At 37.7% G+C, this 21,259-nt stretch overlaps 1 protein-coding gene across 8 annotated transcripts in view; it reads right to left on the bottom strand.

Moving 5' to 3' along the window:
* The window catches only part of TBC1D31 (TBC1 domain family member 31), a 64,153-nt gene that overhangs the window by 42,526 nt on the left and 368 nt on the right, over positions 1 to 21,259 (bottom strand). For 5 of the 8 annotated variants that reach the window (XM_082363801.1, XM_082363798.1, XM_082363799.1 and 2 more), the window contains exons 2-5: positions 17,557 to 17,703; positions 13,818 to 13,933; positions 10,029 to 10,207; positions 2,245 to 2,396 (exon numbers count right to left, since the gene is read on the bottom strand). In XM_082363801.1, coding sequence (XP_082219927.1) covers positions 2,245 to 2,396; positions 10,029 to 10,207; positions 13,818 to 13,933; positions 17,557 to 17,703 — 594 coding nt within the window. Of the gene's footprint in view, positions 1 to 2,244; positions 2,397 to 10,028; positions 10,208 to 13,817; positions 13,934 to 17,556; positions 17,704 to 21,259 lie in introns of those variants that run through there. The other 3 variants (XM_082363800.1, XM_082363802.1, XM_082363803.1) reach the window with 3 other exon arrangements.

Below are 21,259 nucleotides of genomic sequence, written 5' to 3' on the forward strand. Positions count from 1 at the left end.
CACAAAGGATTATAAAGTGTCTACTATAAGCTAGGTTTCACTCCAGGTGCCAGGGACACAGTGGTGAACAAGAAGACAGGTAAGTTCCCTGCTCTCAGGGGATTTTCAGTCTAGAGGAAGGTAAAGAAACAAATAAATGAACTTGATATCAGCTGTCAAGTTCTTTAAAGAACTCTAAAACGAGGTAATGTTACAGAGCTGGGAAAGGAGGAAGATCTACTACATGAATGATGTGAATGGGCCAGTCATAGGGTGACTTGGAGAAAGAATTCCATGCTGGTCAGTATTCCTGACTGGCCAGAACAAAAATGTTGCGATAGATGTAAATAACAAAGAGAAGCCACACTCAAGTGTGGCTGGAACACAGTAAGGGGAAATAAGATGAGAAAAGAGAGGGAGGCCTAGACCAGAGGACAAAAGATCTCAGGGACATGGCAGGGAGTTGGATTTTCTAAGAGCAGCGGAAAGGCTTTTACGGGAGTTCAATAGGGAAATGACGTGATCTGACTTAATGATTTGAGAAGACCACTCTATCTGCTTTGTAGACACTGACTTTAGGAAATGAGACTGAAAACAGGTAGACCAAATAAGGGAGCTATTACCGTAGCCTGAAAAGGACTACGATAGCTTGGACTGGGGTAATAGCTGTAGCAATGGACAAAAGAAACTAGACCAATTCAAGATACAGTTTGGTAGAGTTGATGGGATTTACTGATAACTCAGAAGAAGAGGGTGAGAGAAAGAGAGGAAATAACATCCATCAATATCTGGAAAAAATGACCAACCCAGCCACAATGAGAACCTAGCATCCAGATTAAGTGTCAATATATCATTTCCCACAAAAATAAACCCACACCCTTTAGAGAAATGGCTGATTCCAGGTTTGGGACAGGAAATACACAAGATAAGACTGGAACATCTTGTTGGACAAGAAAGAATGAGAAATATCACAGACAACTGGGGTTGTATCAAAAGGGTTCATTCAAAGCCGACCTGAAGAGGATCCCACTGGTCAAAGATGAGAGTACTGGAGCATTACTAAGAATAATAACTTTAATGGGTCAAATCATGTCAACTGTGTTTAAGTCCATGAGCTTACAAAGATTAAAGACAAAAAACTTCATCGGCCACCTTTGAAGATGCCAATAAACCAATCCATTATTTTGGTGAAAAAAAATTTTTTTTTAAATAGGAAGAAATCCAGCATTTATCCTGCCTTTCCTTTACAAACTGTACAGTAAAGTAACCAAAGAGTTGAGAGGCAGTTTCTTCCTTTTTCTTTTTTTTAAATTTTTATTGGAGTATAGTTGATGAGAGGAAGTTTCTTTCTATAGAAGGTTTTGGTTAATAAGGGAGAAGGAAAGACAGAATTAGAATAGCACCATTTGCTAACCTCCAATGCAACACACGATATCTAGGTAATGATCATCAATGGCCACTAATATCATAAGAGAAAGAGTTCTGTGTTCCTCTTGATGAAGGTACACAAACCGCCTACAATGTCTTCTTGTCCCCAAATCAAACCAGATCAAGATCAAGCCTCCAATTTATAGGAAATACAGGTGTAACCAGTTTATAGTAAATATAGATGAGAGAAGATCATATTAAACAGCATCACAGGGATGCAAAGAGCAAAATCCAGAATATAGAAAACTACAGGACAAATGACCAGTTCTTTAACAAATAAACTGCAAGGAAAATATAAAAAGAGAGATATACCAACCGAGGCAATGTGTGAACCTTATTTTGTTCCTGACTTGAACAAACCAACCATAAAAAACAATTTTTAGACAAATCAGGGAAATATGAATAACTAGATATATGATAATATTAAATTATGAATTTTTTAAAGTCTGATGATAGTACCATGGTTATGTTTCAAAAAGGGTCCTATCCTTTAGAGATACACGCTGAAATATTTATGCATGAAATGATACACTTGGGCTTTGCTTTATGACGGTGCAGTAGAGAAATGGTAGGTAGAGTAACAGACAAAATAGGACTGGCTATTAGTTAATGCTTATTATGGCTAATAAGAGTACTAGCCTTGAGATTTCATGTACTTTTATATTTTTGTGTACATTTTCCACAATAAGTAAAAAACTTATTACCATATCTTAGATCATATCTAAGTTTGAAGGAAACTTTTGCTCATAGGACAATAAAATACTGAATGAAAATTTATAAAATTTCCCTGGAAGTTAAATTTCATGAAAATCCTCAGTGTCTTAAAGAGGACATTACCTGGTCACAGCAAACACTTTGTATAATATACTAGAGCTTTCAGGTGGAGCTGGTAATTGATATTTGCAAACAAGAGTATCACATTCCCAGGCGAAGATGGAGTTATCTTTAAAACAGCTGAGGATGGTATTACTTAATGGTAGAAAGAAAACCTAAAGAGGGAGAAAAAAAGTTATTGTTCATATAAGGATCATATAGCCCTCTTTAAATTTAAAATTTACAAGTAGTTAATTTTTCTGTCTTAAAATTATTTTTTCTTAAACTGGAGAAAAATACATTTACAACATATGACAGGGGAGAAAACTGATATTTTTACATACTATTATAAACTAAAAAGAAAAGGTAAACTCCTTTAAACAAAAAACAGGTGACTATAATGAGTAGGCTATTCATAAAACACTAGGAAACAATTTAAGATATTTAACCTTATAAAAGATTCAAATGAAAAGAAGATACCATTTTATGTGTACCAAATTTACTTTAAAATAATGCACACACATATACATATACACAAACTATACATATACTAATATGTATTATATTTATAAGCTATATACTAATATAAATACTATATTGAGTACTAACTACAGATAAGTGTTAAAAAATATTAAATGTTGGTGAAAGTATAGATAAAGGCACTGTCATACACTCCTGCTGGTAGTAAAAACTGGTTAAAGATACTGTCTAACAGCTCAACAACCTTAAAAATCTCTCTCTTCTGAACTAGTCAATCTGCTTCTAAGAGTTAATCCTTTGGGGAAAAAAATCAGCAAAATGCTTTAAGATAAGTGTGTATAAATGTTTGCTAAGCATTATTTGTAAAAGTAAAAAGTTGAAAACAAATACATGATATTTTATTCGATTCAATTTATTTAATGGACAGATGAGACTGAAATTGGTAGTGAAGTTGAAAATACCATTTTATTCTCCTACTTTCTATTTTTCTATTACATAAGCAGTAAGCAATGCTTACTTTTGATAATATAAAATTTTTATTAAAGTTGACCAATATTTTCTCATAAGAGTTTCAATGGCCTCAAATATAATTTTGTGTGTCATCTGTGTAAAACACACAAATTGAGGTAGGAAAGGAAGCAAAGAAGGAAAGAAAATGAAAAAAATTCAGTGTCCTAAGGACAAATATTCCTTCCTATCCTCTCAAAAATACTGGGTTGGCCAAAAAGTTCGTTTGGTTTTAAGTAAAAATAAAAGACACAGTTTTCATTTTCACCAAGAACTTTATTGAACAACAAATTCATTAACCAAACGAACTTTCTGGCCAACCCAATAAAACCCCAGAAAGAGCTTGAGACATTTCACACGGTTTGATCATTAGTTACAGCTCTAGCTATTTATTCTTTTTTTCCCTCAATATAGCTTTGGTCTTATACTTCACTCCTCTTTTGAATTACAGAATAATTATTATTTCTTTATACATATGTCTGCCCACAGGAAATCGACCCAGAGACTCTATGCATGGGACCCCAAACACTGTGGACAAAATTGAGCGAGAGATGTGTCATCCCTCACAGCTGCCTTGGGATGAAGACCCCTGGTTGGTTTCTGAGAGGGCAGAGGTCTTGTCTATCTTGTTTATTTTTGTGTAGTCAGTGCTGAGCACAATGACAAGAATGTAGTAAAGGTGCTCAGCAGTATTTGTTGAATAAATGAATGAATGAACCTTTTTCTGAGTTGTACAGTATATGTATGTCCATCTTTAACAGTTAATGCTGAGTTCCAGGTATTTATTCTTTCTTATCCAGACCAGCCTTCTTAACTGCATTATAGCTTATTGTAACACTTCACATTTGAACGTATCTTGTTGTTTCTACTGGTGTGTCTTTACAAGCTTTATTATTTTTAAAATATGTGATTTTCTGTGTTGGCGAGAGAGAGGGGCAGGGACTCACAAGGAGGCAGGGCACCTTTAAGGATTTGTTACCTCTTATTCCGACCCCTGATCTATCACACACCTTCACAATTTTACTGGCGTCAGAGGGAGTGCTACATTCCTTGGGGATGAAGTGTTCAGCGTCTATAGCACTGGATTGGAGTGTCTCTGAGTATTCAGAATCTGGATATAACCGTCATCACAGTAATGAGAGAGAGCTGTCCTGGGGAAAAGCAGCATCAACACACATCTACCATGGCTTTCCCCAGTGTTACAAAAATAACGGGTCAATAAGGCATCTACATGAAATACCGTAGCCTTGCAACGAATTTGTGTTATTGTCACCCAGCCTATTTCATACATATAATTAGGAAATGATTCTAATAGTTAACGACATTATTGTAAGAATTTTAGGGAATTGTAAATATATATATATTTACATATATACTAGTATCTGTTTTTTGATAATAGTGCTAAAAAACATACATACACACATATAAAATATACTATGGAACATACTGGGTAATTAGAACAATCTACTAAGGACTAAAGCTAATAAGACAATAAAAAATGGTAACTCAACTACATCAGGTGCTGATGCCCTTGCCTCATCCAACTCCTCCTCACTTTTGTCCTGAGCTCACTCTGTCAAAGACAATCTGGTAGGTCTTTTGCCAGTTTCATTATGTTAAGAAGATTTGTAATATGAAGGTCTTACAGAAAGAATTTGCAGTGAATAATTATAATCTATAATGAATGCCCTAAAACACTTTCAAATCTGATGTCAAAAAAGTGACTTGAAATTTTTATTATAATTAGCAATATTTTTCTAGAAAAGTAATAAAGTTTATTCCTACTGGGAGAAGCAAAAGCTTAAAAGTAAATGAACATCAGCTGCTATTTTGAGGCATAGCTGTGATAGATTGTTGCCGACATGATTATTCATTACTAGATTTGTGATTTTAATTGCCAGATTTTAATGATTATAAAATTGTTCCTAATGAATCATGTCATTATATAGTGTCATCTCCTGACAAACATAAAATGCTTAGAAAAAACTTCAAAAGCACTAACAAAATATACTCTTTGGAGGGTTGGCTGCAGTTTTTCCTTACAAAATATGAAAATCCTAGCCTTCCCAATTCACTTTTGAGAGGTATGTGAGTTCTTTCCAAAGTTTAAAGAGTTCAGAATAGTAATAAGAGAAAGTTAAGGTCAAATGTACAATTCAGCAAAAATTTAGTGAGTGCCCAGTGTATACAGAGACTGAGTAAGTTCAGTAACACACTATTCAATGTTTTCTGATACCCATCACAAAACCTTTTCTGATACATACTGAACGACAGTAATTAGAAATCTCAGGATTTGTTCCAAAATCTTTAACTAAAGAGCTAAATATCTTACCTCCAAGTATCAAAAAAAAGAATCAAAATTTCCTAATTTGAAGAAATGTAATTGGTCTACCTGAGAGGCAGTATGGCGTAATGGAATGACTTCAGAGTGAAACAAGTTTCGGTTCAAAACTGCAACCCTTTCATAAACTATGTGACACTTTCTGAAGTGCAGTTTCCCCAATTGTAAAATGAGAATAATAGTATCTACCTTTTAGGATTATTTAAACTTAAAAATAACAAAACAAAGTGTTAAGTACATAGTAAGGACTCAACAATTGGTATCTATTACTATTCATGTTAATTACCGCTATTGCTAGGTACAAAAATCAGTGGAAAGAGGATGGAGTGGTAAGTTCTTTAAAAACATTTTGAAATCAAAGGTCTGTAGTTCCTTATCTGAAACCTTTAGGGACAGATGTGTTCCAGAATTCAGAATTACTTCCAATTTGAGAAAGGTAATATAATGCATATTCTGTAATATTATGTAGAACCCCCAGTGACCTGGAGCAATACTCCATACTCAAACATATTAATATTTCAGCCTCATGTCAATTTAGTTCAGATTTTGCTGCTAGATGAATTCCAATCAGATTTTGCCACAAAATGAGTTATTAAAAAACATCTGGGTTTCTGAGTTGCTAATAAGGGATTGTGCATCTATTTAATATAGTTCAAAAGAAAAAGAATACAGTTCCCTTATAGCTTTTTAAGAAGATATGTAATTGCACTGAGATAATCCCATAATAAAGCTAGATAACAGATAACAATAATAAATAATAACATTAACGACAATATAGAAATAGCAGCTGCAGCTAACTTGTACTAAGCACTTACTATAAACAAGCATCGTGCTAAGTGCTTTGCATAGATTATCACATTCAGTCCTGAAACTAACCCTGAGGTAAGCACTATTACTATTTTCATCTTACACAAAAGGTAAACATCTTGTCAAAAAAGTTTAACGTGAATCTACTCAAGACTTTAGACCTAAATTCAAGTTTACAAGAAATACAGGTGAGAGAACAAGTTAAATGACATAATGAGGAAACAGTAAGACACATCCAGAATGTGGGGCATTTTTCAACACAACTAAGTGGCCTGGTCTCTCAAAAAAAAAAAAAAATTCATGTTATGGGAAAAAAAGAGAAAAGGTAGGAGACCGTTTTAGATGAAAAGAGCCATCATAAAATGAAACCCATAGCATCATGTGTCACCATGTGTCATCAAGGGAAAAAAAATCACAAAACTTTTATTTAAAATATAAAATCAGGGACTTCCCTGGTGGCACAGTGGTTAAGAATCCACCTGCCAATGCAGGGGACATGGGTTCAATCTCTAGTCCAGGAAGACCCCACATGCCGCGGAGCAACTAAGCCCATGTATCACAACTACTGAGCCCACGTGCCACAACTATTGAAGCCTGCTTGCCTAGAGCCTGTGCTCCACAACAAGAGAAGCCACCACAATGAGAAGCCTGTGCCCCGCACTGAAAGAGTAGCCCTCGCTCACAGCAACAAAGACCCAGCACAGTCAAAAATAAATAAGATGAATAAATTTATATTAAATTTATATTATTATATTAATTTATATATTAATATTAATTAATATATAAATATATTAATATTAACTAATTAATATTATTAATTAATATATTAATTAATATAGTAATATTAATTTATATTATATTTTATTAAAAAATAAAGTATAAAAGCAGAAACTGCAATAAAAATATAAGTTTAATAAAAACTTGATAAGAGGGCTTCCCTGGTGGCGCAGCGGTTGAGAATCTGCCTGCCAATGCAGGGGACATGGGTTCGAGCCCTGGTCTGGGAAGATCCCACATGCCGCGGAGCAACTGGGCCCGTGAGCCACAACTACTGAGCCTGCGCGTCTGGAGCCTGTGCCCCGCAACAAGAGAGGCCGCGACAGTGAAAGGCCCGCGCACCGCGATGAAGAGTGGCCCCCACTCGCCGCAACTAGAGAAAGCCCTCGCACAGAAACGAAGACCCAACACAGCCAAAAATAAATAAATAAATAAATAAATTAAAAAAAAAAAAGAGTTCTTAAAAAAAAAAAAAACTTGATAAGAATAAAACTTTTACTTTAAGATTAGTTTATAACTATTTCCTATTTTCAACAGAATAAGCCAGGAGTGACAACCACCTGACTCATCTCCAGTCCTTGTATGGCCCAGGAGAGAATGGCTTTTACATTTTAAAATTATTTCATTTCAGATGGTTATGTAAGTACACACATAATATCCTCAATTTTGCTCTTGGCCAGCAAAACCAAAAATGTTTACTATCTGGTGTTTTGAGGAAAAGTTTGCTGGTAACTTATAGACTACGATGTTCTATTATTTTCGAATATACTTAAATGTATACTGCATACTGTATTCACATTTACTACATTTAATTTTATTCTCTTATCACAAACATTTGGAATCCTATTTTTTAAACTAAAATGTCTGAATGACCAAGGCAAGGCTAAAATTGGCAACTATTCCATGTATACTAATTCTAATTTCATGGTAAAAAGAACAGATGGTTTTTGTGTCATTGTTTCATGACTGTTTCCACTGTGGGTTCAACTTTCAATGTTCTCTACCTTAGAATTTAAAATTCAATTTAAGTATTAAAGCAGTTAAAGAATAAAAGACCTACTAAGGCATTTGGCCTGAATACCTGATGAGTAAGCTGGCTATAGCTTTTATCTTTTTTAAATTATTAAGATCTCTGAGATTTCCGTGGAGACTACAAAATAAATTTTTGGTTGACATGCACTGCTAGCTGTTCATGTTAATAACCAAGAAATTAAAAGCAATACTGCATGTATAATATAACCTGAAGCAAAATAATTAAATGGGAGGTGCAGACAATCCTGAAAATAGCATTTAGCTAATCAAATAGAAGAAAAAGAAAAACCTTAAAAGCAAAAGAAATGGATATTTTAAAAAGTGATATAGGGCTTCCCTGGTGGCGCAGTGGTTGAGAATCCACCTGCCGGTGCAGGGGACACGGGTTCGAGCCCTGGTCTGGGAGGATCCCACGTGCCGCGGAGTGGCTGGGCCCGTGAGCCTGCGCGTCTGGAGCCTGTGCTCCGCAACAAGAGAGGCCGCGATAGTGAGAGGCCCGCGCACCGCGATGAAGAGTGGCCCCCGCTCGCCGCAACTAGAGAAAGCCCTCGCACAGAAACGAAGACCCAACACAGCCAAAAATAAATAAATAAATAAATTAAGAATGCAAATGACCCAAGGATCAGGTGTTTCAATTAAAAAAAAAAAAGTCAGGTTTATGGATATATAAGTTACATACAGTAAAATTCACCATTAAAAAAAAAAAAAAGTGATATATGTGTACGATGCAATACTGATCAGCAATAAAAAGGAACAAACTACTGACACATACAACAGCATGGATGAATCTCAAAAACATGACGCTGAATGAGAAAAGCTTTTACACATACCATTACTCACCAGCTCTACTTATGTGAAATTTTAGAACAGATAAAACTAACCTGTGGTGGAAAAACATCAGAGCAGTGCTTACCTGGGAAGGGATATAATGGAACTTCCTGGGATGATGGTAATAATAGGTCTGCACATGTTACAAAAGTGTATGTATTTGTCAAAACCTAATAAATGAATACTTAAAGATTTGTGCATTATACACAAATTTTACATCAACAAATACTGAACCCAATTAAATGTAGTTAATTAAATGCAGGCTTAAAGCATTGATGGGCAAGCACTGATGTCTGCAATTTACTTTAAAATGCAAAAAAAAAAAAAGATGAGTTAATAAACAGAGGGACAGAAAGATGGATAGATCCATAATATAGTTTACTAACATGTAAGTGCAGTAAAGTATAGTATAGTAGGATCTAGACCACGGGTGTACATGTGTTTACTGTGAAATTCTTACAAATCTTATATTTGAAATTTTTCATAATTGGGTTAAGAAATAAAACAAAATCAACCAGCTAAGTAAAAACTAACACCTAACTAAAGTTGAAGTTACACACTATAATAATAATTAAAAAAAAAAAAAAAAAAAGGTTTGCTTGTTGCTGAGTTATGAAGGCATAGCTAAGTGGGACAGACTGAACCATTACTTACAATATCTATATTCTGCTGATCAAGAAACTAGCCTGAGGGGCTTCCCTGGTGGCGCAGTGGTTGAGAGTCTGCCTGCCAATGCAGGGGACACGGGTTCGAGCCCTGGTCTGGGAGGGTCCCACATGCCGCGGAGCGACTGGGCCCGTGAGCCACAATTACTGAGCCTGCGTGTCTGGAGCCTGTGCTCCGCAACAAGAGAGGCCGCGATAGTGAGAGGCCCGCGCACCGCGATGAAGAGTGGTCCCCGCTTGCCACAACTAGAGAAAGCCCTCGCACAGAAACGAAGACCCAACACAGCCATAAATAAATAAATAAATTAAAAAAAAAAAAAAAAACTAGCCTGAGAAGCACAACAGACCAAGATGTGTCCCCCTTCACTGACCTTTTGTATACCCACAGACTGGAGAATATTCAGCTTTCTTTTTCTTTGGAAGGTATCCAAGTCCCATAGCTGTGCTGTATCAGAAGAAGTAGTGATGGCGTATCTCCCGGATGCGTGCACAGAGATCGAGAACACCGGTGATTCATGTCCTCGCATCCAGCTAACTAGCTCCCTGGTGACTGGGGGAAAAAGGAAAACAGTTATACAGGTCAAACCCTGTATTTCATCCGAGAACTGATTCAGCTGATGGCTAGGGATTATATGAGGTCCCTCCATCGCCGTTAACATCTAAAAAGAATGGAAGCCGGTGGCTGGTTGATGAAGTGCACCGTAGGACGTGTTAGTAACATGTGTAACACCGAGGTTGGAGGGGAGGAGGCCGAAAGGGGGTTTAAGAACAGCCTTGAATGTGACGTGATGGAGTCTGGGCTTTCTCTTGAAATAGTTTTACGCGGAAGAATACCATATCTGGTCTGTTTCAGAAAGCACTTTGAAGATATGGTGGATATACTAGAAAGGAGGAAGAGATTACAAAATGACTAGTTTATCTGTTGCTGTAATAACCCAGGCAGGAGATAAGGAGGGTCTATACTAAGAATGTGGCAATGGAGAAAGGAACAAACTCAAGAGCTACAAAAGAAATATCAAAGGACTCAGTGATTAAATGGATGTGTTGAGACAAAAGAGGAGTTGAGACTCCAGTGGCTCCGGTTTAGTTCCATAAGCAGGTGGTGATTCTACTACCTGACATAAATACACAAGGAGGGACAGACTTAGCAGTGTGAGAAGAGGTAACAAATTTGATTTTTAAAATTGATTTGGTGTGTGTACGTGTGTGTGTGACACACAAGCAGAGAAAACAGTCTGGTAGAGAAAACAACAAAAACTCTTCATAATAATTATCGATGGGTAATAAAATTACAGTGATTTTTACTTTCTCTTTACGTTTTTCTGTGTCTCCAAGTTTTCTATAATAGGCATGGTATACTTTTTTTTTTTAATTTATTTTTTATTTTTTATTTTTTTAATGCTATTCTTGTCTGCTTACATTCTTTTTATGTATGTATGTATGTATGTATGGCTGTGTTGGGTCTTCGTTTCTGTGCAAGGGCTTTCTCTAGTTGTGGCAAGCGGGGACCACTCTTCATCGCGGTGCGCGGGCCTCTCACTATCGCAGCCTCTCGTTGCCGAGCACAGGCTCCAGACGCGCAGGCTCAGTAATTGTGGCTCACGGGCCGAGTTGCTCCGCGGCATGTGGGATCTTCCCAGACCAGGGCTCGAACCCACGTCCCCTGCATTGGCAGGCAGACTCTCAACCACCGCACCACCAGGGAAGCCCGGCATGGTATACTTTTATGGTCAGATTTTTTTCCTCCAGAAAGATGGAAGTGGGGAGAACAGTCAGAAAGCAAGATGTAAATCTGGGAAACATTAAGACACGGAGCAGGTCAAAACTGAAGATAGAGGAACAGATAAACCCTTGGGAAGGGAGGAGTGGTTTCCAAACACCAGTCTGAAGTCTGGCATTACTCAATGATCAATTTTTCATTGGCCTTCAGTGAAATGAGAAAAGGATAATGTAATGAGTTTTTCATAAAGTTAAGTTTAAAGTACTACCTTTTAATCTATTGTATCCTTCTATGTTTAAAAAAAAATCCCTTGTTTTATGAAATGAAGTCATATTGTTTTTTTTCCAATGTCAATCAGCAAAATTAAAAGTTGACAACCTATGTTGGTTCCTCTACTTTTTCTTTTTAATTGGGTCAAATGCCCAAAAGTCTAGGAACCACTAAAAGAACCCAGAAAAGAAAGAGTCGGAAAAGTAGAACCAAGAGAGGTAACAGTAGAAAACTAAGACTCTTGAAGTAACCCAAAGTGTTAAAAGCTATGGAGAAACAAAATGAAAAGGATAAAGAGGATTTACACAATCAGAGGTTACTAAAGACCTTGGAGACAGCAGTCTTGGAAGCCTGGATGGGGGGACTAAGCGTCAGAATCCATCACTGGATGCTGTGAAGAAGCAGGATTTGGCAGCAAAGAAAGGGAGGTAGTTGGGGGAGCAGAGACGGCATCTGAGGAAGAGGCTTGGCTAACAGGGGTTTCCATAAGACAGAAGACACTATAAAAAGATAAAACTAAGACGAGAGGAGGAGAGAATGGATAAAATCCGAGGAAACCAATCATACAGGAGTGTAAAGACTTAGTTTTTCAGAACTTCAGTGACAGCAGTGTTTGTAATATCAAAAATTGGAAACAGTTTAAAGTCCATCAATAGGTAATAGGCTAAATGATTATGGTATTGCAAACATTTATAGAGTATGATTACTAAGTACTGATCTTAAATATATACAATTTTCATGTGGTAAGGAAGTGATTCCACCAAACAATAGGATGATCATATATTTGTTAGAGTATAAAAAAGGTATATGCATAGAAAACAGATTGGAAAGATCAGTCCCTGTTATAAAAACATTGACTGTGTCTCTGGGCATTACCGCAGGATGACTGCCTTTTCTTCCTGCATGTGCGGTGAGAGGGTACTAGTGATTAAGACCAGGGACCCTGAAGCTTGACTCCGAGATTAGGAATCCTGGCTCCACCGCTTACCAAGCTGTGGGCACTTAGTCAAGTTACTTCTGTGCCTCAATTTCCTCATCTGCAAAATGGGCATAACAAGAGTATCCATCTCTGTCGGTTAGTATGATGAGTAAAATTAATTAATATGTATAAAATCATAGAACAGTACCTGGCAAGGAGTAAACACTATATAAGTGTTAGCTATCACTATTACTACCATTCTTATTATTATTGTTTATAATTTTTCTAAATATTATAATACATAGGTTACATTAATAACAAGAAAAAACAATGCAGTTGAGATTTTTTTTTCTTAATAATGAGTTCAGTTTACAGAACTCTAAGTTCTCTATTAAAAAATATAATGTGGTATAAAATACATAGGTTGTATTTAAAAAGTGTTTATTCTTGTACCTGTGTAGTAAGGAATTTGGCCTTCAAAGAGAGGTATGGCCTTTGTCCAGGCTCCAAGGAGGCAACCTCTAAACCCTTGGACTTACTCCAGTGGCAGGAGTGTCTTTGTTATTTGTGGTAGGTCCCTGGACAACAGCAGATGGCTTATGCTAAGGAGAGAACCTCAGAGTGGGGACTGGCCACACCAGAAAGACCAACCATGTGAGTGACTGGAGGGCTGGGGCTTTCGGCCACATGATGTCGGCCCAACCTCCAGAGAAGAGGAGGGCTGGACACGGAGTTTAATCAAGTGGGCAATAATCCAATCATGCCTATGTTATGGAGCGTCAATAAAAACTCTGGAAGTCAGAGCCTGGGTGAACTTCCCGGTGTGGCAATACTCGGTGCGGATGGCCACACATTGATGCCGGGAGGGTAATGTGTCTCTGGGAACAATGGAAGCTTCTCTTTTGTGAGCCTCCCAGATTCCACCCTATGCGTCTCTTCCTTTGGCTAGTTTTAATTTGTATCCTTTCGCTACATCAAAACTATAACCATCAGCTCAGCATAGTGCTTCCCTGAATTCTGTGAGTCATTCTAGTGAACTCCCAAACCTGAGGGTAGTTGTGGGGAACCCTGAGTTTGTAGTCTGTTGATCGGATATGAGGATGGCCCTGGGACCCCCAAACCTGTGGCTAGTGTCTGAAGTGAGGGTCATCGGGTGGGGTCTGATCCCTCAGACTACACAGATCAGCCAACTCCTTGCAGTATTTCTGTCTACATTTCACTCTGCTTCAAAAGAGAAATAGGACTTCTTACCTGTATCGAAACATTTAATAGAATAATCAGCTAACGCCACGAGGAATTCAGACTTCCTATGAAGATTAAAGGCCAGAGCTGTGCAAGCTTGCGATGTTCGCTGAACAAGATTAAACCTATGAAGAGATGACTGCGTTAGTATCAGAAACTCTTCCAATAATTGTAAAATTTCACATTGGAGGAGTCCTTAGAGATGAAGAAAATGAAACCCAGAAAAATGAGCTCCCATTTTGGCAGAACAAAAACAGATTACGAAGAGTGCTACCTGCTGTGTAAAGGAGTTTGGATTTTACTTACACAGAATGGGAAGCCATCAAGAATTTTTGAGCACAGCAGAATCATGGTCAGGCATGCCTTTCAGGAAGAGGATTCTGGCAGAAATGGCAAATGGACAGGGGGACAAGAAGAGATGACTAAGAAAGCTACTACAGAGACTCTCAACCAGAGTTACGGGTATAAAATGGAAATGACGAACAGGAGAGGTGTCAGAAGTCAAGTGGAGAAAGGCCTGGTGATGCATGGAACGCGGGGTGAAGAGGGAGGAATCAGGAATTCCTCACACGTGAAATGAAGATAATTAACGATGTCTCATAAGGTTGTTGCGACAGTTAAAGGAAATAATATCTGATGATTAAATGAAATAATGTATGTTAAGTGCTTAGCAGAGTACTTGGCACCTAGCCAGAGTTTCATTTACCAAAAAATGAAGTTTTCAAGCTTAGGCAAAAGAGGAACACACGTGGGGGTAGGAAATAATCATTCTGGTTTTAAACATGTAGCGTTTAAGGCCCTTGAAAAGCATTTAGAGCCGTGCTGTCCAAAAGAAATGGAATGCAGGCCACATGCATAATTTAAAATTTTCTAGGAGCCACATAAAAAAAGTAAAAAGAAACATATGAAATTAATCTTAACATATTTAACTTAATTCACTGTGTATCTAAAATATTATCGTTTTAACATTTCATTAATAAAAAACTGTTAGAGATATTTTACATTTTTGTTTTTCATAGTAAGTCTTCAAAACCCAGCTCAGTTTGGACTAGCCACCTCTCAGGGGCTAAAGAGCTCCGTGCAGCTAGTAGCCATTGCATTAGACAGGCCAACCTAGAAGCTCCTCAGTGGGTGGCAGAAGCAGGTCTGAGTTAACAATGTTACGTGGCAGCTGAAGTCTGAGGCTTGACGGTGATAAGATTATTAAAGAGAATACCTAGAATATGGAAGGAAGCAGGCCAGGGACAGATGCCCAAACAGAATTGAAAAGAGACCACTGGATTAGGCGATTAGGAAGAGGAAGCCCACTGCAGTGGGCTTTAGGATCAGACAGGCCTGATTTCAAGTCACAGCTACGCCACTTACACCTCTGCCCAGATGTGAATATTTACAGAGAGAAAAGGGACAGTGGACAGAATAAAAGAGAGGAATACTCATGGTGCAAAGTCCCAAGGGCGGTCATAGAAGATAGAGATTAGCGCTGAAAGACATTAGGATCACCTATTTCTACAAATGAAGTGGCAAGGAGTTATGGATGGTTGAACTTACAGATATATTTGAGGTTGTGATGGGGGAGAAGAAAGGGAAGCTTGAGGGCGTCTATTTTCTCATGAATTAGGAGGCTAGGCAGTCAGAATCAGAGTAGAGTCTGAACATACGGAATCATGGAAATTGGTAAAAGTTTGGAATATTCAGAGAAGAATGGGAAAAGTAAATGACAATAGATATAAGCAAATGAAGTACTAGCATCACTGATGCTGAAGTTCATTACTCTGTAATGGAGTCAATCAACAATTATTTTTATTTTGTTTAGTCTCATTTTCTTTAGCGGGAGCAAAGAAGAGACAGGTGTATTGATTTAAGATTGGGAACTGGCTGGGTAGGTTAGCGAGAATAAAGGGTGGGAAAACCGTGACCATTATTTTTTTGGTAAGGAGTAGAAACAATGATTAACAGATTTCTACCTAGAAAATCACAGATAGATAAATCATATATGACCTCTTCTTTCCCTGAACTATTTGAGAATAAGTTACTGAGATCACGTTTCCTACAGACAAGGAAATTCTCCTATATTATCATGATATAACCATCAAAATTAGAAAATTACATTTATATATTACTACCATCTAATCCCCAGACCCCAGTTTTGCCCATTGTCCTAATAATGTCCTTTACAGCAAAGGGACCAGTCCAGGTCCAAGCCTTGACTTGCCACATGTCTAGGCTCCCTCCGTCTGGAATAGTCTTCAGTCTTTCCACAACTTTCATGACCTTGACCCTTACGAAGATCACAGGCCAGTCTTGTTCTACAATGCCCTTAATTCAGCTTTGCCTGCTGATTCTACTGATTAGACTCAGGTTGCCTGTCTTTGGTAGGCAGGACTATCAGAGAAGCAACACTGTGTTCTTATCACTGCACCCTATAAGGTGGCACACAAACTTTGATTTGTCCCACTACTGGTTAATTTAATTTTAATCATTTGATAAGGTGGTGTTTGCCAGGTTTCTTCACTGTAAAATTACTCTTTTTTTCCTCTTTAATTAATAAATATTTTGTGGGGAGGTACTTTGCGACTATGCAAATATTCATTCTTATTAAACTAATTGTTTGTTGATTACAGCATGAATTCACGAATTTCTATTTTATTCAGTGGGTTATGACCCATCACTATCATTTATTCTGAAACGCAAATTGTCTCCAATCTGCCCAGAGAGAGCTCCTTCAAGCTGACATTTATGTCTTTTTGACACATCCCCATCATTCTCAGAAAAAGTCCTTCTTTCTGGCTACAAAGTGTTCCAGGCTCATCTTGTACTCTCCCTGCCTCCATCCTGAAACTGGCTATTTCTGCAAGGATCCCTGATTTCTTGTAACAGAGAGTGATACTTAGAAAAGAACTGGGCACTAGGTATACTCATTACTACTGCGGTGTTATTGCTCCCAGGCCCTATGAGTGGACAAAGCTAGGAAATATATGTACATATAAGTCATTCACTTTGTCATACACACACCTCTGTTCATTTCTATTTCTGTCTATATATGCTCAAAACCAGGAGTTCACACAGATATACCCAATTACAATCCAGTTCCACAGGGTTCAGTCGAGTTTCCTCCCTTTCCATGTTTGTAACTCCCCTTTCCAATAGTGAGGAATCTGGCCCCCATCATCCTCAGTCTATTTACTCATTTGACCAAACCTCCCCTCTTTCCCATGATTGCCCTGCCCCCAGGCAGACAGGTTCTGACTCTGGCTGGGCTTACACAGTTTTCCCTCCCACCCACTCACTCTCACTGCACAGATGCCTGCCTTAATCAATCCCACCTAATTGCTTTTTCACTAATTGTTCGGCAAAGGAAGAGAAGACGAGGAAGAGTGAAGATCAATTCTTTAAAACTCCTAGATCTAGTATACTGACAATAATGTACAAAGGAAACTGTGTTCTTTCTAAACAACTGACAGACATTAACTGATAAATTAGCAATAATAAAATTTTAAATTTAAGGGAAAAAAAGCTACTAGAGATGCTGTTAAAACCAGAACTTTAATTCTCTGAAAAAAAAAAAAAACTAACCATTTTATCTTTCTATTCTTTCTCACGTTACTCTACCAACACTTAGGACAGAGTTTTACAAAGTGCCTGAAATACAGTAAGAACTTAATAAATCTTTCTGAATGAATAATTAATAGCAGGTACTAAAATAGTCAAGGAATTAATTACTTGGTAAATATCCAAAGTATCTGCTCACCTGTTTCCATACAAGTCAAAAACATAGATATTTCCTTGATGGTCCCCAGCAATTAAAGAATCACCTGAGCTATCAAAAGCCACATTCAAAAACCGTAAAACTTTGGGCAGGTAGTCAGAAGTGTTGTGAATGATGTTCACTATAATTCTGTCAAAAAAACAAAAACAAAACCCATTAAATTCTATGTCAAGCATTACTTGTTGTCATGAAAACTATGGATTTTGTAGTAGGCCGCACTATTGTTGAAGTTTTCTGCCTACTCCATCTTCCCTCTCCTCCTGCTGCTGTTCCTCTGCCTCTCCTAGAAGCAACCTTACAAGGATTTCTGAAAACTGTCCAGGAAGCTATTGTCAAAGTAGCTACCATTCATTTATTTATCAGATACCTGAAAACCCAGGGTGTCAGACACTGAACAAGCCAGGAGCTAAGAGTAGTTGATAGACAGGGGCCCTGCCCTCAGGAAGCTTTCAGTTTAGTAGTAAAGACAGACACTAAAAAATATAAACGCACACATGAAGAGATTTATAAACTGTGATTAAGTCATAGACAACAGGATATGATAAGAAAATGTATTTTTGATTGAGTAGTTGAATTGTTACATCAAGCAACAGACCCATGATAAAAACAATGAAGTAATTAGTGAAAAGTAGTGAGTTTTATATAAATCACAAGCTACCATATGTAAGAAAAATTTCAATTCAATATCCTAATTTTAAGATATCCTAATGAGATTTTTTTTTTGTGATTACAGAATGTTCCAAGTGTACATGAGTTTTATTTACAGGTACATTTGTCTAAAGCGATTATTTTTTGAGAGGAAGATCATGTACCATGTATTTGCTGAAAAGAAAACTGTTATAAAACTTGTAGCACAAATTAACTAACTCTTTAAAATAATATATGTGTTTATATTTGGGTCATGAAGACCAGAAAAATCCCATTCTCTCCTGCAACAAGTTTTCAAATCATGAAATTTTTCATCTTAATTGACTTTCTACGAATTTGAATTTTAACATTAGAAACATCTGCCTCATTATCACTTCATTTAAAAAACACTACATTGAATTAAGTATATCAAACATTTTCTATAGTTTATCTAAAAATAAGGCTTTCAGACTCATTGGGTGAAACAGTAATTATTTTTATCTAGTCCCTGACAAAGATTCTTGGCTTGACCAAACTTTAGTCAGGCCACCAAACCTTCTCCTAGGCCCTTCTGTGCACTCCCTTGTAAAATCTAATTTTAGCAAGAATGCTGCTTAGTCAGTTTAATCAGAATCCCCTACCCTCAATACTACTGTCCTTGACATCTGATGGGTTCCTCATCCTCCCCCATCTCCCAAGTGATGTCTGATCACCTGGGCCTGTCTTCAGCAGGAATCCTGTGAGGTAGATTTAGCCAGAACTCCCTTATACCCAGATGTTTTCTCTTAGTAATTTTCCATCCACCGACCCCCACCCTTCTCCTTGGCTATAGCTTCCCACTTGCCCAGGCTGTATTCAGAACTGAGCCCAGTTCTACCCTGAGGTCTTGTTTCCTCTATTGCAACAGTCCTGAATACAGTCTGTGTTTACTTTAACTACTGTCCAGCTCTGGTTTTTGTTTGACATTCCCAAAGGGAAATGGGGGGAATAAATGTATTGAAATAGCAAGTAACAACATCAAAATGTTCCCTGGCAATTAAACTCAGACCAAGCAAATGACTTTTCCCTCCAGTCTTTTTTCTGTAACATTTATTATGTATCTGGATTGCAAAATTACATGATCACTGTTCAAAATACGGAAAATACAGAAAAACACTAATAATTTGATTATAACCCTATCATCATGATATAATCACATTTAATAGCAAAATTCTGTCCTTCTGATTTTTCATATAAATCACATATGCAAATATTTATTTTAGAACGGCTTTTCAATTGCTCACAATTTGCCTGACAGAGTTGCTCAGTCCCTAAACATAGTAAAAACATCAAATATTTACTGAACACCAAGATGCATGAGACACTAATTCCCTAAGACAATCTTGCTGTTAAGTATGATTATCTTCACTTAAAGCCTAAGAGATTAACTTGCCCAAGGTCACAGAGCTAGTGAGTGGACATTTACTTCAACTAAAGTCCATCTGACTCCACAGTCAGTGCTCCTTGCTTCTCTCAACACCATAACAACGGGTTTTATTGAACAGAAAGAAAGCTATGTTTTAGTGGAAGAAACAAATGAGGATATTTGCACACAAACTCGTTTCTTTCATTTTTTGAATCTTGCATGTATATCTAGATATTTTATAACAGCAAGAAAGAATTATTGTGGGTTGGCTTAACTTTTACAACGTTTAGAGAACATGAGAAGTAGGGGTGCTATTTACATAAACTCCAAATTTGGAAATGAAAATCTCTACTGAAGTACCCCTATTCTATATAAAATGTTTATTCAATGGAGTTGATGGGACAGCAGTATTGTTAGGGGACTGATAGCAACCAGAAACCAAAGAAACTAACGGTACAATGTGTAGCAGTGTGCTTTGGGCATGTGTAGTTGGCACTCAAAGTCTACTAATTGTTGAGGAGCAAGCAAAGGATCAACAGAAAAATTACTAGAACACGAAACACACTGAAATATGAATGCAAGTGAGGCAGCAAAGTCCATGGAATCCTAAGGAATTAGAAGCAATAAGATTAATCTGTGTGCAGCAACTGGAACCAAGATGGCACCACTTTGGGACAAAGGTTTCCATTAAAGTCACACAGGAGCCTCAAACAGGACAGATACCTGGGAACTGAATGAAAAGAAGAGTTGGGGAGGGAGGGATGAATGGGCAGGGCAACAGCAATTTTTAGGGCAGTGAAAATACTTTGTATGAGACCGTAACGGTGGATGAGTCATTATACATTTGTCCAAACCAACAGAATGTAGAACACCAAGACTGAATCTTAATGTTAACTGTGGAATTTGGGTAATAATGATGTCTTCATGCAGGTTCATCAACTGCAACAAATATCTGGTGAGGAATATTAATAAAGGGGAGGCTAGGCATGTGTGGGGACAGGGGGTATATGGGAAATCTCTGTACCTTCCTCTCAATTTTGCTGTGAACCTAAAACTGTCCTAAAGAAATAAAGTTTATGAAAAAAAAAAAAAAAGCAGCAGCAACGCTAGCCTTACTAGAAAGAGTGCCCTACCTTGTAAACCGTAACCCCTTCCTCCACCACTATCACCACCATACACGTTAATACGTAAACTCCAAGAGAACCATAAGTTTGTTTTGGTCCACAGCTGTCCCTCAGCGCTTACAAGCTTGGCACATAGTAAATGCTCATCAAATAGTCGATGAGCGAATGCTTGCCTGAATACAAACAATGATTCAAGGATGGATAAACTGCGGCATTTGGAAGGGGGAGAAGTGCATTGCTCTCCTCCTCCCGCATCAGTTCCTCCTCCTGAGTTCTTTCCCAGCTGGAATAACTAACGAATATTTACTGAGCATCTACTGCGTGCCAGGAATACTACAGGGATCCTGTGTTAATTAAGGCAGGCAGTCCTGGTACTCATCAGAAACTCAAATTCCCTGGCATAAATCAGGACCTCCCGCTCCACGTTGATCCTAATGAGACCCCGTCCCCAGTACAGGGAGGGGGGTCTCTAAGGATCATGAAACTCAGGGCACCTGGGTTTCTGGAGGTCACCCAACCCAGGTATCCG

This window comes from Balaenoptera borealis, assembly GCF_965194805.1.
Source record: "Balaenoptera borealis genome assembly, chromosome: 17".
Taxonomy (NCBI): Eukaryota; Metazoa; Chordata; class Mammalia; order Artiodactyla; family Balaenopteridae; genus Balaenoptera; species Balaenoptera borealis.